We start from the raw sequence: 26998 nt of genomic DNA on the forward strand, positions 1-26998 counted from the left end.
ATGAAAAGTAGTATTAAGCTAGTCATGTATAGTTTATATTTCGTGTGCTATTATCGAAGAACAATCTTGGCTCATGTGAACAAACAAATCTCAATAAAAAAATATGTTTTTAAGTGATTTGTTGGCCATCTTTTTTTTTTTGGAATCCCGTGACGTTTCTGGGTGTCAACCTAGGTTACTGCTTCCTGTTTGGGTTGCAAGCGGATATGAACCGAGGAGTCTCGATGAATTTGTTCTCTGTCTACATTTAGCATTAGTTTGTCTACTTTTTCGTGTTAATTAGTAAACACACACACGAGAGAAGATGTCGGAAACGGGAAACCGACTACGGAAACTTCTTGAGTCGCCTAATTTCGATCCGCAGAATTACGTCAAGCAGCTCTCACAACAGTCCGATGGCGACCGGGATTTGCAGGAGCATCGTCAAAAAATCCAAAACTTGGCCGACGAAACGGCTCAAAACCTGAAGAAAAATGTCTACAAGAACTACAGACAGTTCATCGAAACGGCCAAAGAGATCTCCTACCTGGAGAGTGAGATGTACCAGCTGAGCCACATCCTGACGGAGCAGAAGAGCATCATGGAGAGCATCACTCAGGCCTTGTTGTCCACTGATAAGGACGAGACCTCCAAAGAGATGCAGGCTGCTTTCCCCAAAGAAACAGAGGAGGTGAAGCAGAGGACGCTCACCTCGCTGCTGGAGAAAGTGGAGGGGGTTAAAAACATCATGGACACCCCAGGGAGGCACCTTGTCTACAACGGTGACCTTGTTGAGTTTGATGTAGACAACATGTCCCCCATCCAGAAGGTGCACGCTTTCCTCATGAATGACTGCCTGTTAATCGCCACCTGGCTGCCAAACCGCAGGGGCGCTGTCAAGTATAAATACAACGCCCTGTACGACCTGGAGAGCTTTGCTGTGGTCAACGTGAAGGACAACCCTCCCATGAAGGACATGTTCAAGATCCTCATGTTCCCAGACAGCCGCATCTTCCAGGCAGAGAACAGCAAAGTCAAGAAGGAGTGGCTGGAGATCCTGGACGAAACCAAGAAGAACAAAGTCACCAAGGACAGGCACAAGAAGGAGGAGGAGGTCCCTACTTCTCCTGTCAGAGCTGAAGTGTCCACCAATCCTTTTGATGTGGACGATGACGAGCCGGCTGATGCTGAAGAAAACGTTGACCTGAGCCTAGAGTGGATCCAGGAGCTGCCAGAGGACCTGGACGTCTGCATCGCCCAGAGAGACTTCGAGGGTGCCGTGGACCTGCTGGACAAGCTCAACGAGTACCTCAAAGACCAGCCGGTCACCCAGAAGGTCAAAGAGCTCAGGTCGAAGGTGGATGAGCGTGTGCGGCAGCTGACCGAGGTCCTGGTGTTTGAGTTGTCTCCAGACCGGTCACTTCGTGGAGGACCTAAAGCCACCCGGCGGGCTGTGTCCCAGCTGATCAGACTAGGTCCTTTGATTTTCATCAACAAAAAGTCAGCTGAATACCCAGCGGTCAAAGGGCAGCAGTTGTTGAGGGAGTGGAGTGTTGGTCATTCATTTCCCTAAACCATATGATTTGCAGTGACTTTGTATGTTGTCGTTAAACCACTTTAAATACTTGGAGCAAACACGTAAACAAGATATTTTCAGATTTTGTCCTTGGAGGCTGTTTAAGTGTGATTTTCGATTTAGTGTTTATAAGGGTTGCAAACAGCAATCATTTTCTTTATCCTATAATTGTTCAGGCTTCAAATAGTAAGTGTAATAATGCACCGTAAACACCTCTTTATGCCATTAAACTGCCACAGGTTTTTCCATGGCTCTTTCCCTAACAACAGATTAAAATCATCCAGATTAGAGAATAAATTATTTGACTCCATCACTATATTTACACTAGATTTTGAACTGTTTTCTGCTGTGTTGCAGGCCAGTCCACAAAGGCCTGTGAGCTGTTTCTGAAGAACCGTGCTGCTGCGGTCCAGACAGCCATACGGCAGCTTCGCATCGAAGGAGCCACGCTGCTCTACATCCACAAACTCTGCAACATCTTCTTCACCAGCCTGCTGGAGACGGCCAAGGAGTTTGAAATGGATTTTGCAGGAAACACGGGCTGCTACTCTGCCTTCGTGGTCTGGTCCAAATCGGCCATGAGGATGTTTGTGGACGCCTTCAGCAAACAGGTAGGAGGAGGAGAAGACGCTGAAGATGAAATTAGAATCTGAAGGCCAGGAGAGATGATTTAGCCCTGATACCTGTGATAGAAAATATGAAATATGACAATAAAGAGAAATATAAGATATGAGGATATAGAATTTAATAAAAAGAAAACTATATGTAGCTATAGCCTGGCTAGCTTTTTAGTGAATATACAAAATGTCTCCTAAAATGTGAGCCTTATGTCTGTTCCAGGTGTTTGACAGTAAGGAGAGCCTGTCGACAGCAGCAGAGTGCGTTAAAGTGGCTAAAGAACACTGTCAACAGCTGACTGAGATCGGCCTGGACCTGACCTTCACCCTGCAGTCCCTGCTGGTCAAAGACATCAGGGCCGCCCTGCAGAGCTACAAGGACATCATCATCGAAGCCACCAAGCACCGAAACTCGGAGGAGATGTGGAGGAGGATGAACCTCATGACCCCAGAGGCTCTGGTGAAACTCAAGGTGCAGTTAGTTTCTGTGTTATCTTCTTATTTTATCTGTTGGTTCTCATTAGTTCTCAGTCAGGCAGTGTTTCCAGTGCTGTGATTCTGTTACCTAAAATGACTAAACATTCTCTGGCTCCAGTTTCTCTGCTGTGAGGATTTGCTGTTTTGATTTCTGTAGTGATTTCAACCTGTGTTCAGAGGATTTTTACCTGGAAATACACAGCAGACACTGAGTTTTTATAACAACACAACTTTGAAGCTTTTATATTTGAGCTGTCATGAATCACTGTTAGATTTTATCATCATTATATTTGTCTTTTTCTCTTCAGGACGAGATGCGCAGCTGTGGCATGGGCAGTTTCGAGCAGTACACCGGTGATGACTGCTGGGTGAACCTGAGCTACACCATCGTGGCCTTCACAAAGCAAATGATGAGCTTCTTGGAGGAAGGCCTGAAGCTCTACTTCCCCGAGCTGCACATGGTGCTGCTGGAGAGCCTGAGGGAGATCATCCTGGTGGCTGTGCAGCACGTGGACTACAGCCTCCGCTGCGAGCAGGACCCGGAGAAGAAAGCCTTCATCATGCAGAATGCCAGTTTCCTCCACGACACCGTGCTGCCCGTGGTGGAGCGGAGGTTCGAGGAGGGCGTGGGCAAACCGGCCAAACAGCTGCAGGACCTGAGGAAGAGCACCAGGCCGGTTCGAATCAATCCAGAGAGCACCACATCAGTGGTCTGAGACTGATACAAACCTCCTCAGGTGATTTGAAAAAAGGTGAGAAACTGCAATAACGGATGGTGAACAAAACACTCAACACGTTCAGTTAGCAAATGTCCAGGCAATTTCATCATTTCCCATTATAGAAATAACTGATAGATACTGGTTGTTTTGAGTCTGCAGGACAGGAAATAACAGATGCATCATGGAGAACAGTCACATTAACAACAGAAAAAGGGAGGTATATGTAAAAAAAAATTACTTTGCACCTTAATTTGTATTGAAATTCCTAAAAATACCTACTGATACTGGCTTATACTGATGAAAATGAATCTTTATGTTAATTTTCTGATCAGTTTTGGACACATTTGATAACACAATTGATTACAGACATGGGCAAAAATCAGATCTATGTGGAGTATCTGAGTACTCACCAAGAAAAAACAATGTTTATACTGTTTCAAAGTTTGGAGGTAATATATTGTGATGTTGATCCAAAGTCACCCATCTTCGATTTTCAGGCTACTGGACCATTATTAGACACTAAATAGTATTTTAACATGAGGACTGATTAAAAGGGACGACTGAAGAGTAAATGCACTGGTAAATGTTCCCTGTTATAATAGTTAAAAGTTTGAGTTTGAACAGTAACACATGAAATTTAATAAAGACCGCTGTGTACAGATGCAATCTTTGTTTCTTTATTTGTTGAAAAACACAACAACAGAGCAGCTTTTTCCACAGGTTTATATGTACACCTCCATGTCTGGGTTCCTGTCATGGGGAAAAAAAAAAAGATTGAGTAAAATTTCCAGTAGCTTCTAAAGGAACCAAGCAAAATTCACAAATCAAGATTCAGCATTAGCATGAACTTAATATTTCTTTTCACACCTTTCTTTTTTTGTTGCTGGTAAAAAGCAGCTTTACTGAATACACCTTATTCACAGCAGATATTTCTGACTTGCAGGTGTAATTCATTACATTAATAGTGGCTCAGTTCCCAGGAAGCTATTCCAGTGAGCCAGCATGCACAATACCAAGACCCTGGAGCTGACTCCTCTGTGTGGAGAGGAGCCATTGTTACTCTTGCACCTGTGGTTTCTGCTGTGAAAAAGGCCTATTAGAGAAAGATGTGTTTTACATATTTTATATTTGACTGACATGTTTGTTCAATGAGCATCACTGGTTTTTAGTTTCCTCCCCCATCAGAGGTCCATCCATCTTACTCTTTATCTCAATTAATTTTTCTAACGTGCATCAGAGCACTCGTTTTTTCCTTATCATTACCAGAGGAATTTAATTATGGTCATTTTTTACAGCAGCCAGTTTGACTTGTCACAGCAGGAAAAGCACAGGTGGAACTAATAACATTAATGATGATTCTCCTCCCGCAGTTATTTCAGTGCAATACAGTGATTAATGCCATTAATTACACTAGTGTGACTTGTCTATTTAACCTTAGATGGTGAGCTTTGTTTTCAATTTAAGGGAGCATTGTAAAAGAAAAACTTTAATTAAAACAAATCAGGAAAAAAGGGACAGCACATTTTCAACATGCCTCTGTTCTAATTAATGAAAAGTCAAGGTTCTAGATGACTCAATAAATCTAATTCTCAGACTAGTATTCAGCAGACCAGTCTGAATTTCTCTGGATAAACTCAACTCTGCTTATTCAGTTAATTTAGTGGAAGTAAAACTGGATAATAGTTCTACATTTGACTGGTTTTCTTAAACTAAGAACATCTACAGTACATTAGGATACAGAGAGGGATTGAAGCACTGCATGTACTTGTACAATAGAGCACATAGTTTAAGAAAAAAACATGTCTTTGTGTCTTTACAAAATAAATACACTTAGTAATTGACATGCAATTTGATTTGAAATGTAATCAAACATCAGTTTATTTCTTAGTCCTTGTTTCATGGTTATATCGCCCTCTTGTGGCAGCTGAGAATCAGGAAATATTAAGCATGATGATTGATGTAGATTATACAGATGTTAATGCAGCTTTCCAAAATCTTTTTATGAAAACTAAATAATAATACTACTAATACTACTATTCCTGAGTTTTACTGTAATCCTGGCGGTCACTGTATTTTTAAAATACCATTCATTAATCCTGGGGTTGAACTGTATTCCTGTAAAACATCCTGAATTTCAGAGTTACAGTATATTTATTTCCCTTTAATGAACTGTGTCTGGAAAAATCTGTGCACTCAACATCCTGTTTTGCTAGAAAATGGCAATATTTAATTGTGAATTTAGTCATTTGACCAGCATGCCTTGCAGTGGTAAAATCTGGTAAAACTTATTAGGACTGTTATTGAAACATGGAGACAATTGCTCTTCCTCTCTCTGCTGTGTAAAACATTTTCCCAGCAGCGTCGGGCCTGAAGACGTGGATATTTTTAGACCCCCGTTCATGATTCAACTCATGATTGTTCTCTCTGCTTCACAGCTCATCTCATTATAATCGCTGATGTGATCGAGGGCTCGAGGAAAGCCTCGGGTGAAGTTATCAGCTTATCCTCAGAGAAGAAGCATCAGGCCGGGCGGGGTGGGGGTGGGGTTATTCGGGAGGAATTTGTTCAGTCAATTCACTCTGCAGGAAAATACAGTAAATATTTCACATGATGAGCAGATGGTGGTTTTGGTTCTCAGTCTGTGAGGAGTAAGACTGTGTGCTTCATCTCAGCATCTTCATCCAGGGGGAGACTGAGACAGTTTCTCTTTAACCACAGACTAAAAACAAGACGCAGCCTCATCTTGTTTCACATTCATACAGCTCTACGTGGTCACTCCACATCTCCTTGTCCATATTCTAACACTTTACACACAATAAAGTGATACTTTAAAAGGTGTAATATCTATTACCTTTATACTAAGTCCATTTACTTCACTACTGTGCATTTACTATAATTTCCATTTTCTGCTACTTTATACTTCTACTCCACTACATTTCAGATGCACATAATGTATGTTTTATTCCACTTCATTTATTTGATGGCTGTGTACTATTAACTTTGCAGATTCTGATTAATAATACAGAATATAATCAACAAATAAATGATCTTGTACTATTGTGATTAGGATAAGATATAATAAGACCTTATTGATCCCCAGTGGGAAATGTACAAGCTACTCAGCAGCATATAAAGTCATCAAAATTAGCCCCAACTTTACCAGCTGCAACATTAAAGTCACTCATCAATAATCTAATAATGCATTATTCAGGGACATTCTGCATAATATGGGTACTTTTGAAGATTACCAGATGTCTTTTTGATTCAATGAGACTGTTACTTGCAGGTGATAATGCCGTTGAACATCTGACTTCACGTTTGACATGAAATGAAAGAAAGTACAGAAAATGTGGCCTGATTTTTACCATAATGCACATAAAAATAACTCAAAATAACTCTGACTTTGACTCTGATTTTAAGAGGACAGTGCTGCTGGGCATTTGGATTTTCATCTTACAAAGATTGCTACACTTTCAAAACCCATTTAGACTCCTACATCACTGTCAAAGTGACAGTTTAACTTTAGCTTTCATCTCTGACTATCACAGTCAGTGATTTGTTGCTAAATGTTTTATGAGTACATGTCCTCACAATGATTGAAACAAGAGGAACCTCAGTGTTCACTTGTAAGAGAGACTTAGATTGCATAAAGGTTAAGTTAGGCAATGAAAGTAACTGAAAGAAGTTTGCATTTGTGCATAGATTCACTGGATATTCACTCTCATTTTACCACCCTAAATTCCAGGTAATGGGATGCTAACAGGGCTAATAAAGGGAAAGCAGTCCCAGTGGGTGGCACTAATGCTGCACCCTGAGGGGCTTCAGTCACGGCAGCTGTCTGGTCAATTAAATGTTTAGCTAACACAGAGGGTAAATGTCAAACAACACAAAGGTTACTGCATCGACCTGTCTTCAGATGTTCTCCCATTATGTTTTGATTCTCTGCTAGAATCCCTGTCATCTGAAATACTAAAAAGTTTCATGTTTTAAATTTTATTTGTTCAATCTTTATTTTGTATGTGCTGGTTTTGCCACTGCGGTCGTGTTTAATCTGTCAAACCGACAGGCAGAACTAATGCAGATAAGCAGGCAGTCAGACAAATGATCATCATTATCATCAGCTTGACCGCCATTACTGTTGGCACAATGATTGACAATCATTGCTTTTCTGTTTCCTTCTCTTTCCTAACATAGGAGGGCTACAGGAGTTCTCCTCTACTGAGGGCCATATGACATATAATATGTATATAGGCCAGTCTACTATATGCCTTCTTACTCAAGTAATGTAGCAAAGTATGATTTTGAGGACATTGTATTATAAGTAGAAAACTTATTATGAAGTAAATGCTGATTGCTCAATGTAATGGCTGTAGAATAATGACACCATTGTAGTTTAAACTGGTTTCCTAGCTAGTATAGCATAGCCTAGCTCCCACTACGCACGTATGTCTGCGACGCGGCCTAAATTTTTCGCGGGAAAATTGAAGGCTCGATTTACGCACCTGCCACTGCGCAACCAAAACAGGACAAAATGGCGGCCTGGTGGAATAGACAATGCAGTTGTGGAAAACGCTACCGGGCAAACGAGTGACAGAAACTGAGAATAGTAAAACAAGTGTAAACTTCAGTTGGGCATTCACTCGATGGAGAGATCCATGGTCTCACTGGGGCAGAAATTCAGCTCTGGACTCTTCTGGGACTGACTAAACTGATTTTTTATGGTCCACTAGCCCACCGGGATTTGTCCCGGTTGTTCGATTAACTGAGTCAAAATATGGAGGAACCTTCGTAAGTAGAGATGATACAAAACCAACTGCTAGTTGTCATTATTTCTACTATATTAGTAAGTAATATATGTTTTACCACGGCACTGTGATCGGGGTTCCTCGGTTAATTTGGGATTTTAACAGTTGCTTCTTGCTTTGGGCAGGTAGCCATGTTGCTAACGGCGGTAGCGTTGGCAACAGGTTAGCAACCGATGGCATGTTGCTAACGGCGGAACGTTAGCAACCGTTAACAACCTGGACGATGATTCATTGTCCGTTTGATAATCTAAAGAAATAACATCTTTCTATAATCAGTAGTAGAATGACCATCTGTTGTCCGTTAAAATAGATTCCAGTTTTACTACTTTATACTTTATACCATGGTACATTTCAGAGGTAAATGTTGCACATTTTGCTCCACTACATTTCCAATCCAAATAATTAAAAAGAAAGGAGACCATAGTGGCTACGATCCTGTTTACAAGCGATGATAATCTGGGAGATCTGTGGTGTTTCAGAGCCTTGAAATTAACCCGATCACTCAACTCAGACCACAAACCCCACAATCCCCGCCCCTCGCCGCGTCTGCGCACAGCAGCGCAGGGAGCTGTCCGTGTCAGTGGGTGCTGGAGTGTTTTCACTGAAGCAGCTTCTCCCTCAGGTCCACCGACACCGACGGGAGCGATGGAGGAAGAGTTAAAATGCCCCGTTTGTGGTTCTCTTTTCAAGGACCCCATCCTGCTACCGTGCTCCCACAATGTGTGCCTGGCCTGTGCTCGGAACATCACCGTGCAGACCCCGGAGGGAGAGACCCCGGTGCAGAGCCGAGCCTCGGGCAGCTCTGACTACGACTACCTGGACATGGACAAGATGAGTCTGTACAGCGAGACGGACAGCGGATACGGCTCCTACACGCCGTGCCAGCTCAAGTCTCCAAACGGGGTGCGGGTGTTTCCGCCAGCCATCCACCACCGACACTGCTCCCTCACCTGCCCGCTGTGCCACCGGAGCGTCTCCCTGGATGAGCGGGGGCTCCGGGGCTTCCCTCGGAACCGGCTGCTGGAGGCCATCGTGGCGCGGTACCAGCAGAACCGCGCCGCCTCCGCTTCCTCCTCTTCCTCCTCCACGGCGGTGAAGTGTCAGCTGTGCGACCGCAACCCGGTGGACGCGGCGGTGATGTGCGAGCAGTGCGACGTCTTCTACTGTAACGCCTGCCAGCAGCGGTGCCACCCGTCCCGCGGTCCGCTCGCCAAACACCGCCTGGTGCCGCCGCCGAACCAAGCGGCAGGAGGAGGTGCAGCAAGCGTAGGAGGGAGCGGCGGCGCCGGAGCTGGAGCTGGCGGAGGCAGCGGCGGTCAGCAGCCGCCCGCTACTGCCCGGAAACCGGCGACCTGTGTGGATCACGAAGCGGAAAACTTCAGCATGTACTGCTGCAGCTGCAAGGCTCCGGTGTGTATGAAGTGTCTGGAGGAGGGAAAACACGCCAAACACGACGTTAAACCGCTGGCTGTGATGTGGAAACAACACAAGGTGAGACTAATAAGCCTACACCCTTTTAAAACCGTAATTGTATTGATAGTAACGTTAATTAGGTAATTGTTGAATAATGAGCTGTGAGGCTCATATGCATACTCCCTCTCTCTTTCTCCCTCTCCCTCTCTCTCTCTCTCTCTCTCTCTCTCTCTCTCACACACACACAGACACACACTTGCAGAGACTCACAATCCCCACCTTCCCACCCCCAAAAGGCTCAAAGCCATTTAGGCATTTGTGTGTTTTGTAAGCAGAAACACTCACCCACACAGCCAACCTACTACAGGCTTCTACATTGCCTGATGTGCCCTCAGTGGATTTGAATAGCTTGTATTATTCGTAGTCCTCATTTACACTGTTTTAAAAATGTTATTATCACAGTTCTTAGCTATTACCCTTTGTTTTCAAACCAAATCCTTCAACATCTCCATAGTTTCTGTAGTCACATGTGTGTTGGTGATTGCAAATGTTGTATTTTCAGCACTCTTTCTAGTGAATTTTAAAGGGAGAGGATGCTGAAGTGTGAAGTCAAACACCACTGCAATCCTGCAGTTTACTGTATGTGGTGCAAATCGTAAAAATGAGACAACGCTGCGTGATTCATCAGAATTCACACATAATAAGATAATCACTGTAGGCACAAAACCCCTGTGTGTGTGTTTGTGTGGATGCAACATGAGTCATCACTTGAGTAGGTCACACAGCACTGTTTGGCTATTTCATATATTAGTGGTCCACATCTGCACTGTATGTGTCTGTGTGTGTGTGTGTGTGTGTGTGTGTGTGAATAGTGTAGTAGGAAGACGAGGTCAGTGTTACTCCTCAGGCAGGATCAGGACAGGAATAAGAATTACAGCTCAAGTCATTAGTTTAATCCCCAAATGTTAACACAGTTAAAATTAAGCTTTTACTCAAGTCTGAAGAAGTATGATCTGAAAATACCTTGTTTAAAGGATTATAAGTGGTGGGAAGTAACTATGTGTGTTGAGCTAGTTTGGGGTACTTGTACTTTACTTGAGTACTTCCATTTATTGCAGCTTTATACTTCAACAGGAAGTACTGTTCCCTCTACTCCACTACATTTATTTCATAGGTATAGTTACTTTTCAGGTCAAGATTTCATTTGTAAAACAGATGATCATGTTTTTGCATAATCACTTTAGTTGCTTAAAGTACATTTTGCTGCTAATACATAGCAACTTTTACTTATAAGAAGCATTTGAATGCAGGGCTTTTCCTTGTCATGGAGTATTTTATCTTTGTGATACTTTTACTTAAGGAAACGATCTCAGAACACAAAAGTGTGTCCCTGAATTATATTTTCTGTATCTTATCTTCCTTATATCATATGCACAGTTGAGAGCTGGTATTGTCCCTCTAAGCTTTTGAGGTTGTAGATTAAGAATATTCTAGAGGAAAATAGATAGTCTGAGAATGTATTGTACATACCTATGGTGATTTATGAGAGTTAATCTTCCATGAAATGGCTTGACAGAACCCTTAAATATTCAGGTGATGAAAAATTGAAATCGTTTATGGTTAATGTTTAATTTTAGTGCGTCTAAGTTTCCTGACTTTGCCTCAAAAGCCTGGAAAAGTAGGCAATGGACTACTTAACATGTATTTCTTTTAATTTCTCCAGTCTAATAATAATGCAGTGCAAGCTTTGTCAGTGATTTATGACTTTAAGCTGGCATGAAGGTCTGAAAATTTGATTGGGAACAGTATTTAAACTGGTTTTCATGTATTCATGACACAATAATAATAGTAATAGTAATTAATTCCACAGTTCACTCCAACAAAATTTGGCTAAAACCTGGTGTTAACACTGTTCTGCCGTCCAAATTCATTCCTCCTCGACTCACCACCCTGCCTGCCAAAAATCACCCGCCTATTTCATTACGGGATGATTAAAGTGATTTATGATTTAATTCATTTTTTAATGACTCTTTCATTAATTAAAGAGATGAGTCTGGTCCAGTGTTGGGGTCAGTTCAAGTTCACCCTTCTCCTGTTACAGGGTGACCTGGTTTTCTGTTAAAATATAATAGATGGAACTATCTTTGTTTTTCTTAAAGTTTCTTAATGAAGTGGATGAAAATTGAGGATTTTGCTTGTTTTATTTTTGTGTATTTCAGCTTTACCAGCCATTTTTATTCTGGAGAAAACCCATCTGTGATCGCACAGGTTGATATATGTAAAATTCTACAGTATTTTAACATTTTGCTACTTTTATTAACATATTAATCATAAGAATATGGTTTAAAAAAAGGCCCCGGGGGCAGAAAGCAGGTCCAGTGTCTAATTTTGTACAAGGCATGTCCTTAATCAGGCTGCTTCCTGTGTTTAATAAAGCATTTCACAAGGCCATCATCATCATGATCATCCTCACACCCAGACTTTGTAAGTGTAAATTAAAAACCATTTTTGTCCGTCTCCAGCTAAGTGGGTCATTGGGACTAATCTCTGTGTCTGTCTCTCTTGGTTTTTGTGTGATTGGAAGCCTCCAGTCATCCCATTCATCATTTATCCATCACACATCCCAGCCTCTCTCTCCCTCTCTTCTTCTTTCCAGCTTTTACTCATCATTTACCTTTTCTATAAGCGTGTCTCTCCTTACCTCTCTATCCCTGCCTCTTATTTACACCCTCTCCTCCCCTTCATTTTTACCCCCCTTCTTTTCCTCCTGCCCTTCCTCCATCTTTTCCTCTATCACCCTGTCCCATAAATGGACCGTGAAAATCCCATCAGAGTACAGGAGCGAGAGGGCGTTGATAAGTAATGAGCAGTGTATGAATAAGAGATGGCTGCCACTTAGTTAATATGGTGTCCTCCTTGTTGAGGGAGATCAATGTCTGGCTGCCTTCCTCTCACTCAAGCCTGCACTCGAGCAGACGACAAACATCGTGAGTGTCTTTGCTGCAGAGCTGAGATGGCTGTTGAGTTTTTGAAGTGTCACTCAGTGAGGTCAGCATTGCAGAGCTGGCTTTTAGTGTTTTTTTTCCTGTCTTGTCTTTATATACAGTATATGGTCTGTTCTGTTTCAGCAGGTGCAGCGTTATCCTACAATTTGCTTTGCTTTTCTTTGTTGTAGATGATAGTAAATTGAATATGGTTGGATTTTGGACTGCTGGTTTGACAAAACAAGACTTCTGAAGTGGTTGGCTTGGGCTGTGGGAAATTATAACAGGCATTTTTCATTTTACATTTTACAATTATTGATGGATTATAATCAAGAAAATAATCTGTAGATTAATTGAAAATGAAAATAATTGTTAGTCGCAGCCTTAGACTGATAGTCTTCTGAACAACACAATGTCTTCAACAACCAAGATTATCATGTAATTAATCACAAATTTCACAAATTCGAAAGCAAAACATTTCCAAAGAAGCAATTTACATAAGATTAATGTCCTATTATGAAGGATTGGGCTACTCTGTCTTTGCTACCATGATTTTTCTAAATCTCTCCAACACAAAAATCTCATTAAAAAGACAATTTGACATATTATCTCCAGACAACCAAAACAAATCACACTACCACCTTACAATAAGGCATCCTTTATATGGATTTAAGGATATTTTAAATGGTTATACGTCATTTCCTAATCCTTTTTAGATCAGTTATGCTGATGATGCCCATGCAGGCTTGTCCACTGCCCACACTGACACACATTGAGACGGCATACGTATGCATAAGTGAAGCGGATGAACTTTCACTGAGAGAGGGCAGAGGAAGACATACTGATCCAGTTTCCTCTGATCAGTCGAGCAGAAAACACACTGTCTATTTAAAGAACACACACATACACCACACAAACGTGCGTCCACACTTGCATTTGAGGGTGTGTGTGTGTATGTGTATGTGTGACCTAGCTCCATCCAGCACAGAGCTCTGGCACTGCTCTGAGTTAAATATTAAAAAGCACAAATGCAGAGTTGCTGGTTCTGCTGCTGTGTTTGCAGTGTCATCTTAAGATTATTGCAGATTTCAAATGGGACAGTTTGACACTTGTATGGTACCATTACCATGTTAAAAAACAAACAAACAATATGTTGTGTTATTTCCTGACTTATATTCTTATCAAAGAGCTTCTGAGCTGCATTAAGACGAGACACTGAAAACTCTCTCCTGGCTGTCAGGTCTAATCTTGAAGTACAGGTTGTTCTTTACATTTATCAGATACACTTGCTCTCTGTATGTGTATCAGAGCAGCATACAAAACTTATTCTTCAAGGCAGGATGTTCCTGCGGGATATTAACATTTAAAATCATGTATTTTGTTTCTTTTTGCTGTGGACTGGCTGCTGCCATTTTCTTACATTATTTTTGTATTTTGTCTTTTAAGATAGTTTTCATATGTGTCAACAAACTCTTTGCAAACTGGCTTGCATCAAATTCACCCTTGAGGCTTTAATAAAGTATTTTGAATTGAATTGCATCTGGAGAAATGTGGGTCAGATATACAGTTACAGCAACACTATTATGTCCTCAAATGAAATGTGACATTTTTGTACAAAGATGAAGGAAATGCAAACTAGTCTCCTACAAAATACATGAAAAGATTTAGCTTTTTATACCCTTGAGAAAAATATAATTGCATCCTGGATAAAGGTCACTGGCAAATGGATGTTGGGAGTTTATTATACATCTATTTCATTATAAATATAGACTTCTTTTGTATATCTGTGTTTGTTGTGTATAACCATGTTACTATATTAACATACAGAAGCTGTAGTTTATATGGTTGATTACTGATTGGTAACCTCCACTTATTTCTGTGAGCTTGCAAATCTGGGCATGTGACTCATACTCAAAACAACTGCCAGTAAACAATTTTATATATTCAGTTAAGCTGCAAGCTGTGGTGGGACAATATTTAGTTTTAACATGCTTGTATGGACTGACTAAGTTTAGCTTATGAGTGGGGAAACACTGTAATTCTCATGGTTGTAAAATGGCACATTTACATTTCAGCTTTAGGTCATTTTTCATCCTTGGTATTTGATTTAAACACTGCTCTCTACCTCTACCAGCCTCAGTGTTTCAGGTGTTTACTGTATTAGAGATCTGTCACGGCCTCCTTGTGGGAATTACAAATGTTTATATGTGTGTACTCTTTTGGTTCCAAACACCTTTTAACATGGCTGCGTAAACAGAATGTGATTAAACATATCTGCCTCTCTTGTAATTGCATTTATTTGGTGTAGGCTTGTGTCTCTCTGTATTTTAGCAGATTAGTCTTGAGAAAAATAAACCCTTTCCCCAAGATGTTAGCCTCACAGATACCCAGGCTGGCTTTTTAAAATTTGTGTGGTACCTCTAAAATTGGGACCATAACTGAGCAAGGGATGATGTGGGATCTTTATACGGCACCAAAATTTAATTTCTCCCTTGGTATTTTGAGCTGTGCCGAACAGGAGAGCGCTTACAAAGTCTGTCATGTCTCTCCTTACACTTCCTTCTGTCGTTTGAGTTATCTTCATGTTGTTCTGCTGGGATTTGTTCTCAAGTTTCTAAACCTTTTCAGTCAACTGTTGTTGTTGTCTGCTGTTTTAGACGGTAAAACAAAGCTACTGCTGCTGCTGTCGTTGTTGTTGTCACTGACACTTGGCTTCACTTGTTTTAACTGTTTTCGCACCGTTCTTGCTTATGTTTCTGCTTCTGTGAATAGAATGAATAGAGTGAATAGAATTTTGTGGTCAGAGATGTTCCATAAGATGTTCAGTGAAGCATGTCAGTAAGATTTGCTGAAATGTCAGCTCAAGACAGATGTCTACTGGCTCATACCAACAAAGATGGAGGAATAGAGACGCTTCTGTACTAATTAAACTGCTTGTTTTGTCTGATCTTGCTGTACAATATCCATTTGTAGTGACCACAGCATTATTATCACAGCACTTGACTGAGGTTAGACAAGACTGTGATCTGATCTAATGCAGTAAAGCTTAGTTTTTCAGACACACTGTTTATGTACTTTTAACCAAAGACACAATCTTTTCTTCACCTTCACCAATGTGCTTTGAATGCCCACCATCCACAACATCCACCTCCTGGTGACTCTGTAGCCATTAATTAAATGTAGCACTTAATTCATTTAAAGTATATGTTGACTCTGAACATAATCCATTACATTACATTTCTTGCAAGAACATACAGTATTTGTAGCAGTTTAGCTGTATAGAAGCAGAATTTCTATGAGATAAATTGCATGTGATAAATTAGCACTAAAGATCTTAATAAAACTCACCAAGTGTGTGGTAGTGAGAAGTAGAGAAAACCAGATGGTCAGTGGGTGTGTTTGGCTCACAAGTACTGCAGATGATTAATTCTGGTATAGTATCACAAGTCACGACTTCCATGAATACAGCTGAAGTGGCAACAAAGCTGGTTTGCACCAACTATTGTTTGTCTTGGGGAACACACATTCCTCCTCTGCAACATCTGCAGTACATTGTATAACACTGCAGGTCTGCAGATGATCTCTGACAATGTTTATGTTTGTACTGGTGGATGTTTGCCATATGATAACTCCCCTCTCATCTGGAGGCCCTGTAGTGTATCTTCCTTGTTTATTTACCACGTTGCTCCTGGCCATTGTTGAAGTGAATGATAGTGAGAGTTTAACTGGCAGGCATCAGATCCACTGACTTGATTCTGTCATCTAACATGGAGGAAGGAAAATGAATAATGAAGACAAAGATCATATAATCCATCAGCTTTCCTGCAGTGGCATTTATGTCTGTCATATTTTTGGATTATCTCTAGATATAAAATATTTACATTCACTGGTGGCCTTAACCTCGCCAGAATAGTCAGTTCCCTAGTCAGAATAGTCAGTTCCTCTCATGTTAGATCATTTAATATTGACAGTAAACACTTTGTCTCGCCTGTCTCCTGTCCGCTGGGACTCTGACAAAACATTTTGACAAGCATGTTTCCATTGGAGCTGCCTGCTGCCTCTTTATTGTGATCTGTGATGCGGTTTATTTCTGTTCATGAAGCTTTTATGTGGATTGAAAACACACAGTCACACTGCACTGATGTATTGAATATTTACCAGATCTTTAATACATCTAAACTTTTTATCAGTAATGCCAAATATTTGCAGATTCCAGCTTCTGAGATGTGAGGCTTTTATAACTTTCTTTGTTATATATGGCAGTAAGTGAATATGTTTGGCATTTGGACTGTTGAGCAGACAAAACAAGACATATGAAGATGTCACTTTGGATTATATAGAGGAATTCATTAATCGATTAATTGATAAAATCACTGTCTGATTAAGAATAGCAGTTAGTTGCAGCCCTAGTTAGCATGAGAGTTATAAATCTGTTCATGCTTTTTTCCCTTTATTACGATACAGTTAGAAGAACGTTGTGATATTAAAGCAGAGAAGCAGCACCTGTTTTCAACACATACATACATATATGTGTAATGGTCATTTTATGCAGAGGAGCTGGGACCCTGGGACTGTAGGACAGAAACACAATGCTTGTTTTGTCAGTGTAATGTGGAGTGTCTTCTATCTAATATCTAATATGTCCTTTGAAATTGAATTCAGCGCCTTAGGCTGTATTATGAGAAATTACTACAATTTTATCAGCAAAAATAGGTGCTTTCATCTCACAGAGACTGCTGTTACCGAAGGTAATTTAGAGCGAGTGCAGAACTGTGCCGACTGGCCCGGGCCTGACTAACCTCATTCCAGATGGTAGTTCGCCAACCATGACGGGTCAGCCTCACTCGCCTCTTACCTCAGGCCAAGCAACACACACACAAACACACTCATTTGTAGTGCAATACTTACGAGGACATTCTATTGACTTACACTGATACCCTGTCGGCATACGCTAACTTTAATCATAACAACTTCATGCCTAAAACCAACACGCCAACACTTTAGAAGCTTTGGAAAAGAACTTTTTTATTTATATTTGAACATGCCAGGTTTTCTTTACGCACATTTATATCTATGGAAGCAGCTTAAATGTACATATGTGCCAGATAAGTGAAGAAGGAAAAAGGTCAAAGGTTAGTTCAACAGTCAGAGCCACTTATATCAAGGACTTAACCATTTATCGCAAATTGCTATGCCTTTAAATTTGGTGGAAAAGGCTCTACTCTGACATATATTTATTCATTTGACAGGCGCCTCTAGCTAATGGTTTGTACAAATGAGTTGCTGTCCAGCAGCAACGAGGATTTTGCCGGGAGAAGGAAGGGTTGGGTTATGATAGAAATGTCTAGTTCATACTGTAAGATGAAATAGTTGTAAATAGTTGCATCATAAATGAAAGAAAAGAAAACTCACTGAATCTCACTCTTGAAGGCAGAGTCAGTTACAAAACATCCAACAGTCCTCCATAATCTACATAAGGTGTTGGGGGTAGATGGTTTCTGAAGCTATCAGACCATCTGACAGGCAGTTCTGATGGAGTACACTGCTGCATCAATCATCAGACTCAAAAAATGTACATGAACTTAAAGTAGAAGCATGAATATGATTGGACAATACCAATCAGCTGGTAGCTAAACCAAGCAGCTTGAGGCTACATTAGTCCGCTACTAGCATAACACACCTAAATCGCTGACCAAACTGTCTGTAGATGAGCTGCATTGTGGGTAATGTAGGCATCAGGTTTTGACAAGGTAGACTGTACATGGAACAAAAAAGATCTCTGGTTTTGGTGAATCGATTTTTTTTTTGCTTCTTTTCTCAATGTAATAGAAATGTTGTGCTAAATTCTTGAACTACTCTTTTAGGAGGATGCAGATATTGGAACCTTGACCCTATAACAAAGGGTCAAGAGCAGATTTTTGTCCCCACAGGAGCGAAGAGTCCCCTGACTGTGACTGTGTTAGCAGATTACTGTCCTCACAATGTCATGAGCATGTAGCGTGCACACATACACAGCATGGCATAGAGTAACTCAAGGCTGTGCTGCTGGACTTGTGCACTGAATTTAGGTTAATGCGCACTTTGCTGCACTTTCTCTCCTCTGGCCGTAACACAGCAGACAACCTCTGCAGAAAGGACTCAGGCTGTGTGTGTAACTGTAGTTAACCCAGTGTAGTGCAGTGTGTGTGTGTGTGTGAGAGAGAGAGAGTGTGAGAATGAGTGTGTGTGAGTATTTGTGATCTATTTCTGGTAACAAAGTGTGTGCTGATGCCAGACCTCTGAGGAGAGTGTGGACATCCTATAGTGGAACAATGAGCATCGTTACCATGGTTACAGGCGGCTGCTCATTCATTAGGAAGCTCAGCAAATTAAACAGCATATTGAAACGCCTTCAGTTGTGTGCCAGCATCTCTGCATTTGTCAGCTTCAGTCACATTTTCTGTCGTGTAAAACCGTAAAGAAACGGTTTTGAAATCTTGACACAGAAAAATGTACAGTATCCCCATGATAATCCGTAACAGATTTATCATCCCCAACAAACCTAATTTGCACTTGCTTTATGACAATTACGCCCTAAGCGATTTACCTATCCTCTGCATTTATTAATGTGGAAGATGCCCCGATCAATTATTGATTAGAGGGACTGTTCTTCTTTGCTCTGCAGCACTTTTGTTGCCTTGGCGCTTTCTCCTCTGAAGCTAACTCCCGCGAGGAAAAGTCAGGGTGATAAAACGATGCTTGGAGCTCATTCAGGCAGTTCTGGCTGTAACCACTGATCCCAGCTACGGTTTATCTAAGATGACTGGGGAGGAATTTATTTCTCTGGGGATGATGTGACAGTGTTTTGCTCTAGTTGGGTGGCAAACTGTGAAAGGTCTCATCATAGAAACCAGCAGTGTAAGCATTGGAAGTTGCATTTTTCTGTCTTTGTAGAGACCTCTGAGATCCCACTTCTGATTTCCAGATAAATTGGTATTAGTAAAATATTTCATGGTTCATAAAGGACAGGCACACTCAATTCAAAACTTTATGAATCTTTCATGCTGACTCATAAAGATCAAATAGGATTTGCAAATCAAAATCTGCACAGACAGGAGAGGAAATTAACACTTCCTTTTTGCACAGTTGCCACTGGACATGTTTGAGCACTGAACCTTACGCCATGAATATTGATGGTTTACATACAGACGTGTAAAAAGCTTCATACAGCAGTTTTGATAGTACTGAGGCTTTCTGCTCTGTGTACCCTCTGCTTCACATATTGGTTTTCTGGGTTAAGGTCAGCAACACTCACAAAGCACTTAAGCCAGGTTCATTTTTCAGTCACGCTGGCAATGCAGCATTAGATCAGTCAGTCAATTTGTCCACCACCTCAACAACTATTGGATGGTTTGCTGTGAAATGTGGTTCAGACACTACTGGTTTATGACCAAATACCTCCAAAAATAATGATATTCCTATGAATTTCAGTTGTACTTCATGTTTAGTGCAAATTATCAAATATAGCTTTTTACTAAAAAAGAAGTGATTACATAATTAGTGAGGGGAATGTGAAAGAATTGTGATAAAGTAGGTGTACTGTTTATTTATGGTATAGAGCAGTTTTAATTAAATAATTATCCTGCAGTGCTGCCTGTAAAAACTCTGTCCACTAAATAACACACATGTACACATGAACCAGCTGTTACTCCCACACATAAGCCTCATCCCAGCCTTTCTATTCACCTCAGCCCAGCTCATAGATTTTTCTTTTGTTTTAGTCTGGCTAAATGTGGCATTTGCAGTTGTTTATTGAACTGCTCAGGTATTGTAACCTCTCAAGCTGTTGTGTAGCAGGTCGCTGTGGTGTATTAGCCTTATAATCGCGGTATAGCAGAGCAGCAGAGGATTGGGAGACTGGGCGATGGTGGGTGAGAGGATGAAGAGGTGGAAGGGGAGAGGAGATTGGTTTTGACCTCCACCAGATGTGAGCCGCTAATACTGTAACACAGCTGGCTGACTAGACTGAGGGAGGGACTGATTGTTCTGCTGCAGAACTGCTGTGTACAGTATACTGTAATACTGTGCATAAAGCTACATTTTAAAATTATGTATATATTGGTTGATGATTATGATTATTATTAGCTTCTCTTGATTTCAGTGCAGTTCTACTCTCCTATGAAGCAGGGTGAGCTATTTCTGTGCTTTTTCTTACTTTTTATTTTCTTTCTGACACCTGACACAGGACTGCGAGTGCGCACGATGACGCACACAGTGGAGACTGTGGAGGCGGTTGCATCCTCTGTAATATATCAGGAACTGGCTTTTGGTTGTAGCCAAACTCGCCCTGCAGTCTGCCACTAATGCTGTTTGGCTCCTCTTCTCTTTTCCTACACTGTGCAGTGGATTTCCAAAGACCAGAGTAACACGGTAGCCAAATGTTCTGCTTCATTTAAGGTGCTTTTAGTGCCAGTGATGCAGAGCTTTTCAAGGAGAGAAGATGGTTTGATTTGTTGATTGATGAAAGTATAGCCCTATTTACACATTTTGGAGATTTATATTTGGCATGAATTTAAAAAAAATGTTTAAAAATATCAGAACAAATTCAAAACCCTTATTGAGATGGAGAGGTTGAAGTGTTTAGGGTGGAGGGGAAATGAAAACAAAGATAGAGGAGGACGTAAAGGCTTATAAATGCAAATGAGGAGAAATAAAATGGGAGGGGGGGGTTCAGCCCCTCCTCCAACTCCTCTTGATGTCCCATGGGTATCATTTTGACAAGGTCAACGCCACCATCAACCATTCCCAGGGTGACAGCCAAACACATAAGAACTGCCTATTGTTCTTCTGTTGCTCACAGTAACCCCCATCCTGACTCTCTGATAACTCACCAACACTGCTTCTCCACAAACACTGACAAAGTTTCTAAAAGACTAAAAACTAAACATTTGCTTTTGGAGCATGCACTTTAAAGTGTCAGGTACACACATTTCTTTATTTGTAAATGTAAATATTCTGTAGATATATTTTTAGATGTTTTCACATAGTTCAGTTTCTGTGTTTTCAGTTGTAATAGACCTGATTGTTGAAATCGTCGTTCAGCATCTGTTGAAGGTCAAGGTGAAAAACTGCAAATGCTCGACTTTTCAGGTCTTGCTGTTATCAGCTGTCTCTGCACATCCTCAACGTACTCCTCTGGAACTTTAACCTCAGGGCTTTCCGACAGTGACCCACATATAGATGAGGTTTTTGGGGCCTGTTTGGATTACAAATTTCATAAGAACCAATCCTGAGCACATCTGGTGGAAATGCTGTGGAAGACTGCTGGTCTCAGCCACATTCCCTGTAAATGAGAACAAAGTTTCGGCCACCTGAAATCTACATAACACTGCTACAATGGTGTTGCTTTGTTAGCTTAAGTAGTAAAGTGCTAGTTGACCCATATCATAACTGACTCACAAATTTAATTAAGATTTACAGGAAGGGAAAGGAGGTTAAAGAAAAAACTGTAGTAAATTGCTGTCAATTTGCCGGTGACCACAGCTCTACTCTGGTCTGAGACAGCGAAGACATTTGCTGTGTAGCTACATGGCTAACATTTCCTGGCTAAACGTTAGAAATTCACTACGATCAACTTATTGTGTTTTTTATTACGATGGGTGATAAAATTGTATGTTGTCCCATCCTTAGTGCTGAGTGTGGGGCAGCTTCATTGGACTGAAAACTAATGCCATCATGCTTTGAACATTAAAGCTAAACTCAGCAGCAATATTCAACAATATTAGCAACACCTCCATATTGTTATTGTGAGTCTGTTGTAGTGGAGCATATCTACACTGACAGATCCAGTGTTGAAAAGTCTTCTGATGTTCAAACACTCGTGCCGCCTCCAAGCTGCTCTCACCTTCTGAATCAGTTTCCCTGCCTCCTCCCCAGCATCCTGCTATTTGTTGAGCTGTAATGTATCAGCGAACCAACACAGCTGTGCCTCCATGAATGTCACTGGTCTTCTCTGAATGTCACGGACTGAATAAATGGTCCTCCATTGGTCCTATAATAAGATAATGAGATAATAGCACTTGTCTCTGAGAGGAGTGCTGAGGGGTGCTGACAGTGGGGAAAAAGAAAAATGACACTTACGTTTGGAGGAGTAATAAAGGATGAAAAAGGTCAAGGGGAGGAGAACAAAGGAAACAAAGGAGGGAAGAAATTGGATTTCTGAATGTACAGTTCTGCTCTGCAGGTGCGTTGATCCTGTCTGAGATGAACTCTATTTCTTATCGTGCCTTGTTATTTTTCACTTTCAATTTCCCTTTCCTCTACATGATTTTCTCCTGTTTCTGTGTTTCTCTTTTGTTCCAAACCTCTTCACTGGCTTGTGAACCACTGTTCCTTTTCCTGCTGGGCAGACTTGTCACATTTCAACATTGTTATATACAGTTTTACTGGGGTCTACTGTAGGTTTGACGCATCGTGACTGTAGCCAAATTTAGAACTGAATTTTGTGCTGGCAGTGTATTCAGGCTTGGTGCGAATAGATATTTCCCCAACTGTTATCTTAAAACCTCCAAATAATGATTTTTACAAAAGGTTTTTGCATTTTATTCTTATTTTTAGAGCTGTTTATTGAAGATATTAGTTGAGCATTTCAAGTAAATGCATGTAAAACAACCAAAACAAGACATTAGGGGTAATGTCATAGCATTGTCTTCTGGGTATAGGAGAAACCAGTGGAACTACATTTTGAGAGCAATAATAGTTTATCGGTTGCTTGGCCTTTTTAGTGCCAACCAGCAAACAAACAAATACAAATTAGCAGTCCATCCATATCTGCACCTTACTGATCTTTACTGTAACACAGGGACTCTCACTGAACAAGCAGAGAGCTCAGTGTGAAGCTACATTTTAGCTACAGGGCTATCTGTCTTGAGGAAGAAGTTGAATTTACTGCAAATTTAATAACTCATGCTAAAGTTGAACAGTTATACAAGCATCTCCCAGAGCACTTTTTTGTAAAAGAACAGTATGTAGGTGATATTTTGATGAACTTTTGCAGCAGATGTTGTGTATGAAGCAAAAAGCAGCAGCCAGATTCACTGCAGCAGAGTATTTGACATTTGCAGTTACAGTATGGAATAAATATGTGGATTATGCAGAGTATATGCTGGGAGTGCAAACAGTAACCCACAGACATATAATCAAATAAATAAATGGGTGAGTAAAGATGTCTCAGTGTTTAATAAAATGCAGTCCTGCAGTCAGAGGCTGCATGTACATGCTCCTCTAAAGGTAGCAGCGTACTTAAACATAATCTGAAACCCCCTCCTACCACATCTCTCTATCATCAGAATCAAGGAGATTTGTCCAACAGTATTTTAACTTTCCAAAACTGATAATCCCACATTCACCCTGCAGACACGGCAGAGTCTGAGCTCCTCACTCAAGCCTTTGTTTCATTCGTTGCACAATTTCTATCATTTTTAGTTCGCACAAATCAGTGCAACAAAACGAATAGCTTCTAGGAGAGACTATTTGAAAGTGTGTGCTTTTATCCACATATGTGGGGCTGCTGCTGTTGGTCAATTAAGGTGCTGTCTCTTGAAATTTATGGCTTTTAATTTATTTGGATTCATTTAAAACTAGTTTTAATACCTTTTACAGCTGAACAGGGAATTCTTTATGCTCCATAGTCGTCGTCTTCTGATTCTGTTGTTTGTATTTTAGTTATCGTTGTATCTTCTTGGCCAGGTCTTTCTTGGAAAAGAGTTTTTATTGTCAGTGTCACTTTAAACTGGTTACATAAAAGAAAAAGACAAGGGAAAGAACCTATAATTTTGCTAAAATCGCTACACTTTCTGCTGCTGTTCCTGCTTCTTGGTGGTGACCTGCTCTTTGTGTCTGCACACCTTTCACACAATGCATGCTGGGACATGCTCCAGCTCCCCACCACTCTGAAAAACAGAAACGAGTGGTTTAAGAAAATCAATGAATGAATGAACGAGGTCTGCTAATGAAGCGGCAGACAAGCAGGTGGGTGGATGTGGTTCAGAACTTTGACCTGATGCGCAGCGCTGCGGTTAAATGAATAAAGAAGAACAACACAGTGCAAATCAGAGAGGAGGGGTTGTTCCAGGACAGCCTGTGTATGCACATCCGTCATCCCCTTGTTAGCATTTTGGCATGCGAACACACTCACGCGCACACACAGACACACACAGACAGCTTGCTGGGCCAGATGGCCTCTTGGTGAGGAGCAGCAAGAAGCTCCACAGAAGGGCCGGCTTGATTCGTGAACCATGACCTCCACGCGTCCCTCCTCCTGACTCCGGACAGCACGTGCATAGAAGAGGGATGGACAGAGATAAGATCACTGTGTGTGTGTGTGATGGTGTGTGATTGTGGGGGGTGGGGGGTGGAGTGGTTATTGTGGAGATGTGCAGAGAGGATTATATGTACAGTGTATTGATTGCTATGGAAATTTGATTTCACATATCACCACAGGACTGAGAAAGGGAAGAAATATATAATGATACACACTCATGCATGATGAATTAAACATTACTTAACGTGTATTGATGATGATTTAATATCAATTTAACCTTTAATAGGTTTGTGCATTTCCTATATTTTTCATGTATATCGCTTAATAAATCACAGACTCCTAATTTCTAAATTTCTGTGACTTGAAATATGAACAAATATTTGTTTGTAATGTTTTACTAACACATGATTAGCATTATATAAATCCCTGCTAAACAATAAAAGGAATCCCTAACATTTACTGACTCAATAATAACAAAGTGAAGATAAAATTATTTTTTAAACCTTTTTTTTCTCTTTTCAACACTTTTATTAGAGTTTTAAGACAGAGAACTTGTCGAATCAAGTCAGTTCTGCAGCCTAGAATTAATAATCACAAATTTAAAGATTTATAATCTGAACAGCATGAGACACCCTTTATCCTCAGTCTCTTGATTTGAATAAGGAAAAACTCTCTAACCAGGGAATAAAAGGAAAAAGCCTCAGAAAGAGCAACAGCGATTCTACTTTCCAGATATAAAAGCAGGCATAGATGATAAAAATAGATAAGCTTGATAAGTTTTTTTGATGTGATGTCTGTGGCTGTGTGTGTGTGCTGATCCTTTTAAACATCACATTTACAAGCTTCAAAACCCAGAACTTAAGTTGAGCGTAGAATCGACTTGATCAAACCATGATTCTGACCTTTGCTCCTCGTAGTGAATTTCTAGTTACAAAAAAAGGATGTCCACCCCCTGTCATATCGCCTTCTGGCTATGAGTGTGTGTGTGTGTGTCTGTGGGAGTGTGTGTCTGCATTCATGAGACCATTATCCAGAAAAAGGGAAGCAGGTGGGGAATGTGGGTGTGGCAACAGCAGAACAGATTCATCACAGCTTGGCATGTGTCTAACAGTGTGTGTTTCCTTTGTCCTGTCTTCTCTTGTTTACCAGTGACTGATGCACACACACACACACACACACACACACACAGACCCTCTTCCTAAACTGTATTGAACTTGATTGGAATATGTAATCTGCCTCATGGATGGGAGTGTTGCTGTGCTCCTCTTGTCTTTATCTTCACTGTTCTGACTAAACATGTCCACCAGAGTCTACACTGTCTTTGTTTCTTTTTTTCGGTCCAGTCTGTGCCATTTCTACACAATAGAGGATTTCAGTTTAATTTTTAATATCCAAATTTGTGCTGGATGAATTTTGTTTGTCTCAGACTGTTTTATTTATCAAAGCAAAGACTTTGTTATGTAAAACTTTTCAGCCTGCTTTTTTAATGTAATTATTTTGCATAGCTTACATTAAGTATGGTGGAACTATACTTATGTGTCGTGGTGTAGGTAGATTTAGAGTGTTTTTATAGATTTATATGTGGTTTATAGATTAATATAAACTTCCAACACGGAGCAATCCAGTGCCAGATACACCACAAAATTAAGCATTTTATATGCCATGAAAATTTAATGAATTTTAGTAAAAACCTTAACAACAAAAATGTGAAAACCTTTACTGAAGTCATCTGCTGAATAAACATGGGATTGTAGTCCACGGCTCTTTGAATAGTTTATTTATTTATTAATTTTTTCTTCATATGGGCTGTTTTGTGTTTAATGGACTTTAAAGACTTGAATTGTGCAGAAGAGGAGCAGGGCTACAGGGGTTAAACATATAAATTAACCCATGTTTATAGTTTGCACAGCCGTAACTGGTGGCATCAGTATTATATCCAGGCTAGCAGGCTGCGGGACAGAGATAAGCTGCCTCTTCACTGCCATTTTCTGTGCTGTTCCTCACCCTCACATGCAAATTAACTTAACAAGTTAACCGACATATAGAAAATAATCACCATAATTGTTAAGACCATCCCAGACATTTGATTTTTGAACATCTCTGGGAGTCTGGGTGTGAAAATTTTGC

At 40.6% G+C, this 26998-nt stretch overlaps 2 protein-coding genes across 5 annotated transcripts in view; both read left to right on the top strand.

Annotated features, from left to right (window-relative positions):
• Positions 1-176: 176 nt before the first annotated feature.
• Positions 177-6763, top strand: exoc8 (exocyst complex component 8). 2 transcript variants are annotated; one of them, XM_018679496.2, is made up of 5 exons: positions 177-1454; positions 1913-2166; positions 2396-2644; positions 2958-3401; positions 5804-6763. In XM_018679496.2, exons 1-4 carry the CDS (start codon positions 305-307, stop codon positions 3363-3365), a joined length of 2061 nt encoding a protein of 686 aa, XP_018535012.1. In that variant the 5' UTR covers positions 177-304; the 3' UTR covers positions 3366-3401; positions 5804-6763. The 2 variants fall into 2 exon arrangements, with proteins under 2 accessions (XP_018535012.1, XP_018535013.1); XM_018679497.2 differs by lacking the exon at positions 5804-6763 and having other exon boundaries at positions 2958-4034.
• A 1016-nt stretch (positions 6764-7779) lies between these two features.
• The window catches only part of LOC108885238 (tripartite motif-containing protein 67), a 70689-nt gene continuing 51470 nt past the window's right edge, over positions 7780-26998 (top strand). For 2 of the 3 annotated variants that reach the window (XR_007813600.1, XM_051071759.1), the window contains exon 1: positions 7780-9664. Coding sequence is in view for 2 of the 3 variants with exons in the window: in XM_051071759.1 (XP_050927716.1) it covers positions 8819-9664 (846 nt within the window). In the remaining variant the exon portion in view is untranslated. The remainder of the gene's footprint in view (positions 9665-26998) is intronic. The other variant, XM_051071758.1, reaches the window with a different exon arrangement.

The sequence above is a fragment of the Lates calcarifer genome, linkage group LG7_1, assembly GCF_001640805.2.
Source record: "Lates calcarifer isolate ASB-BC8 linkage group LG7_1, TLL_Latcal_v3, whole genome shotgun sequence".
NCBI lineage: Eukaryota > Metazoa > Chordata > Actinopteri > Centropomidae > Lates > Lates calcarifer.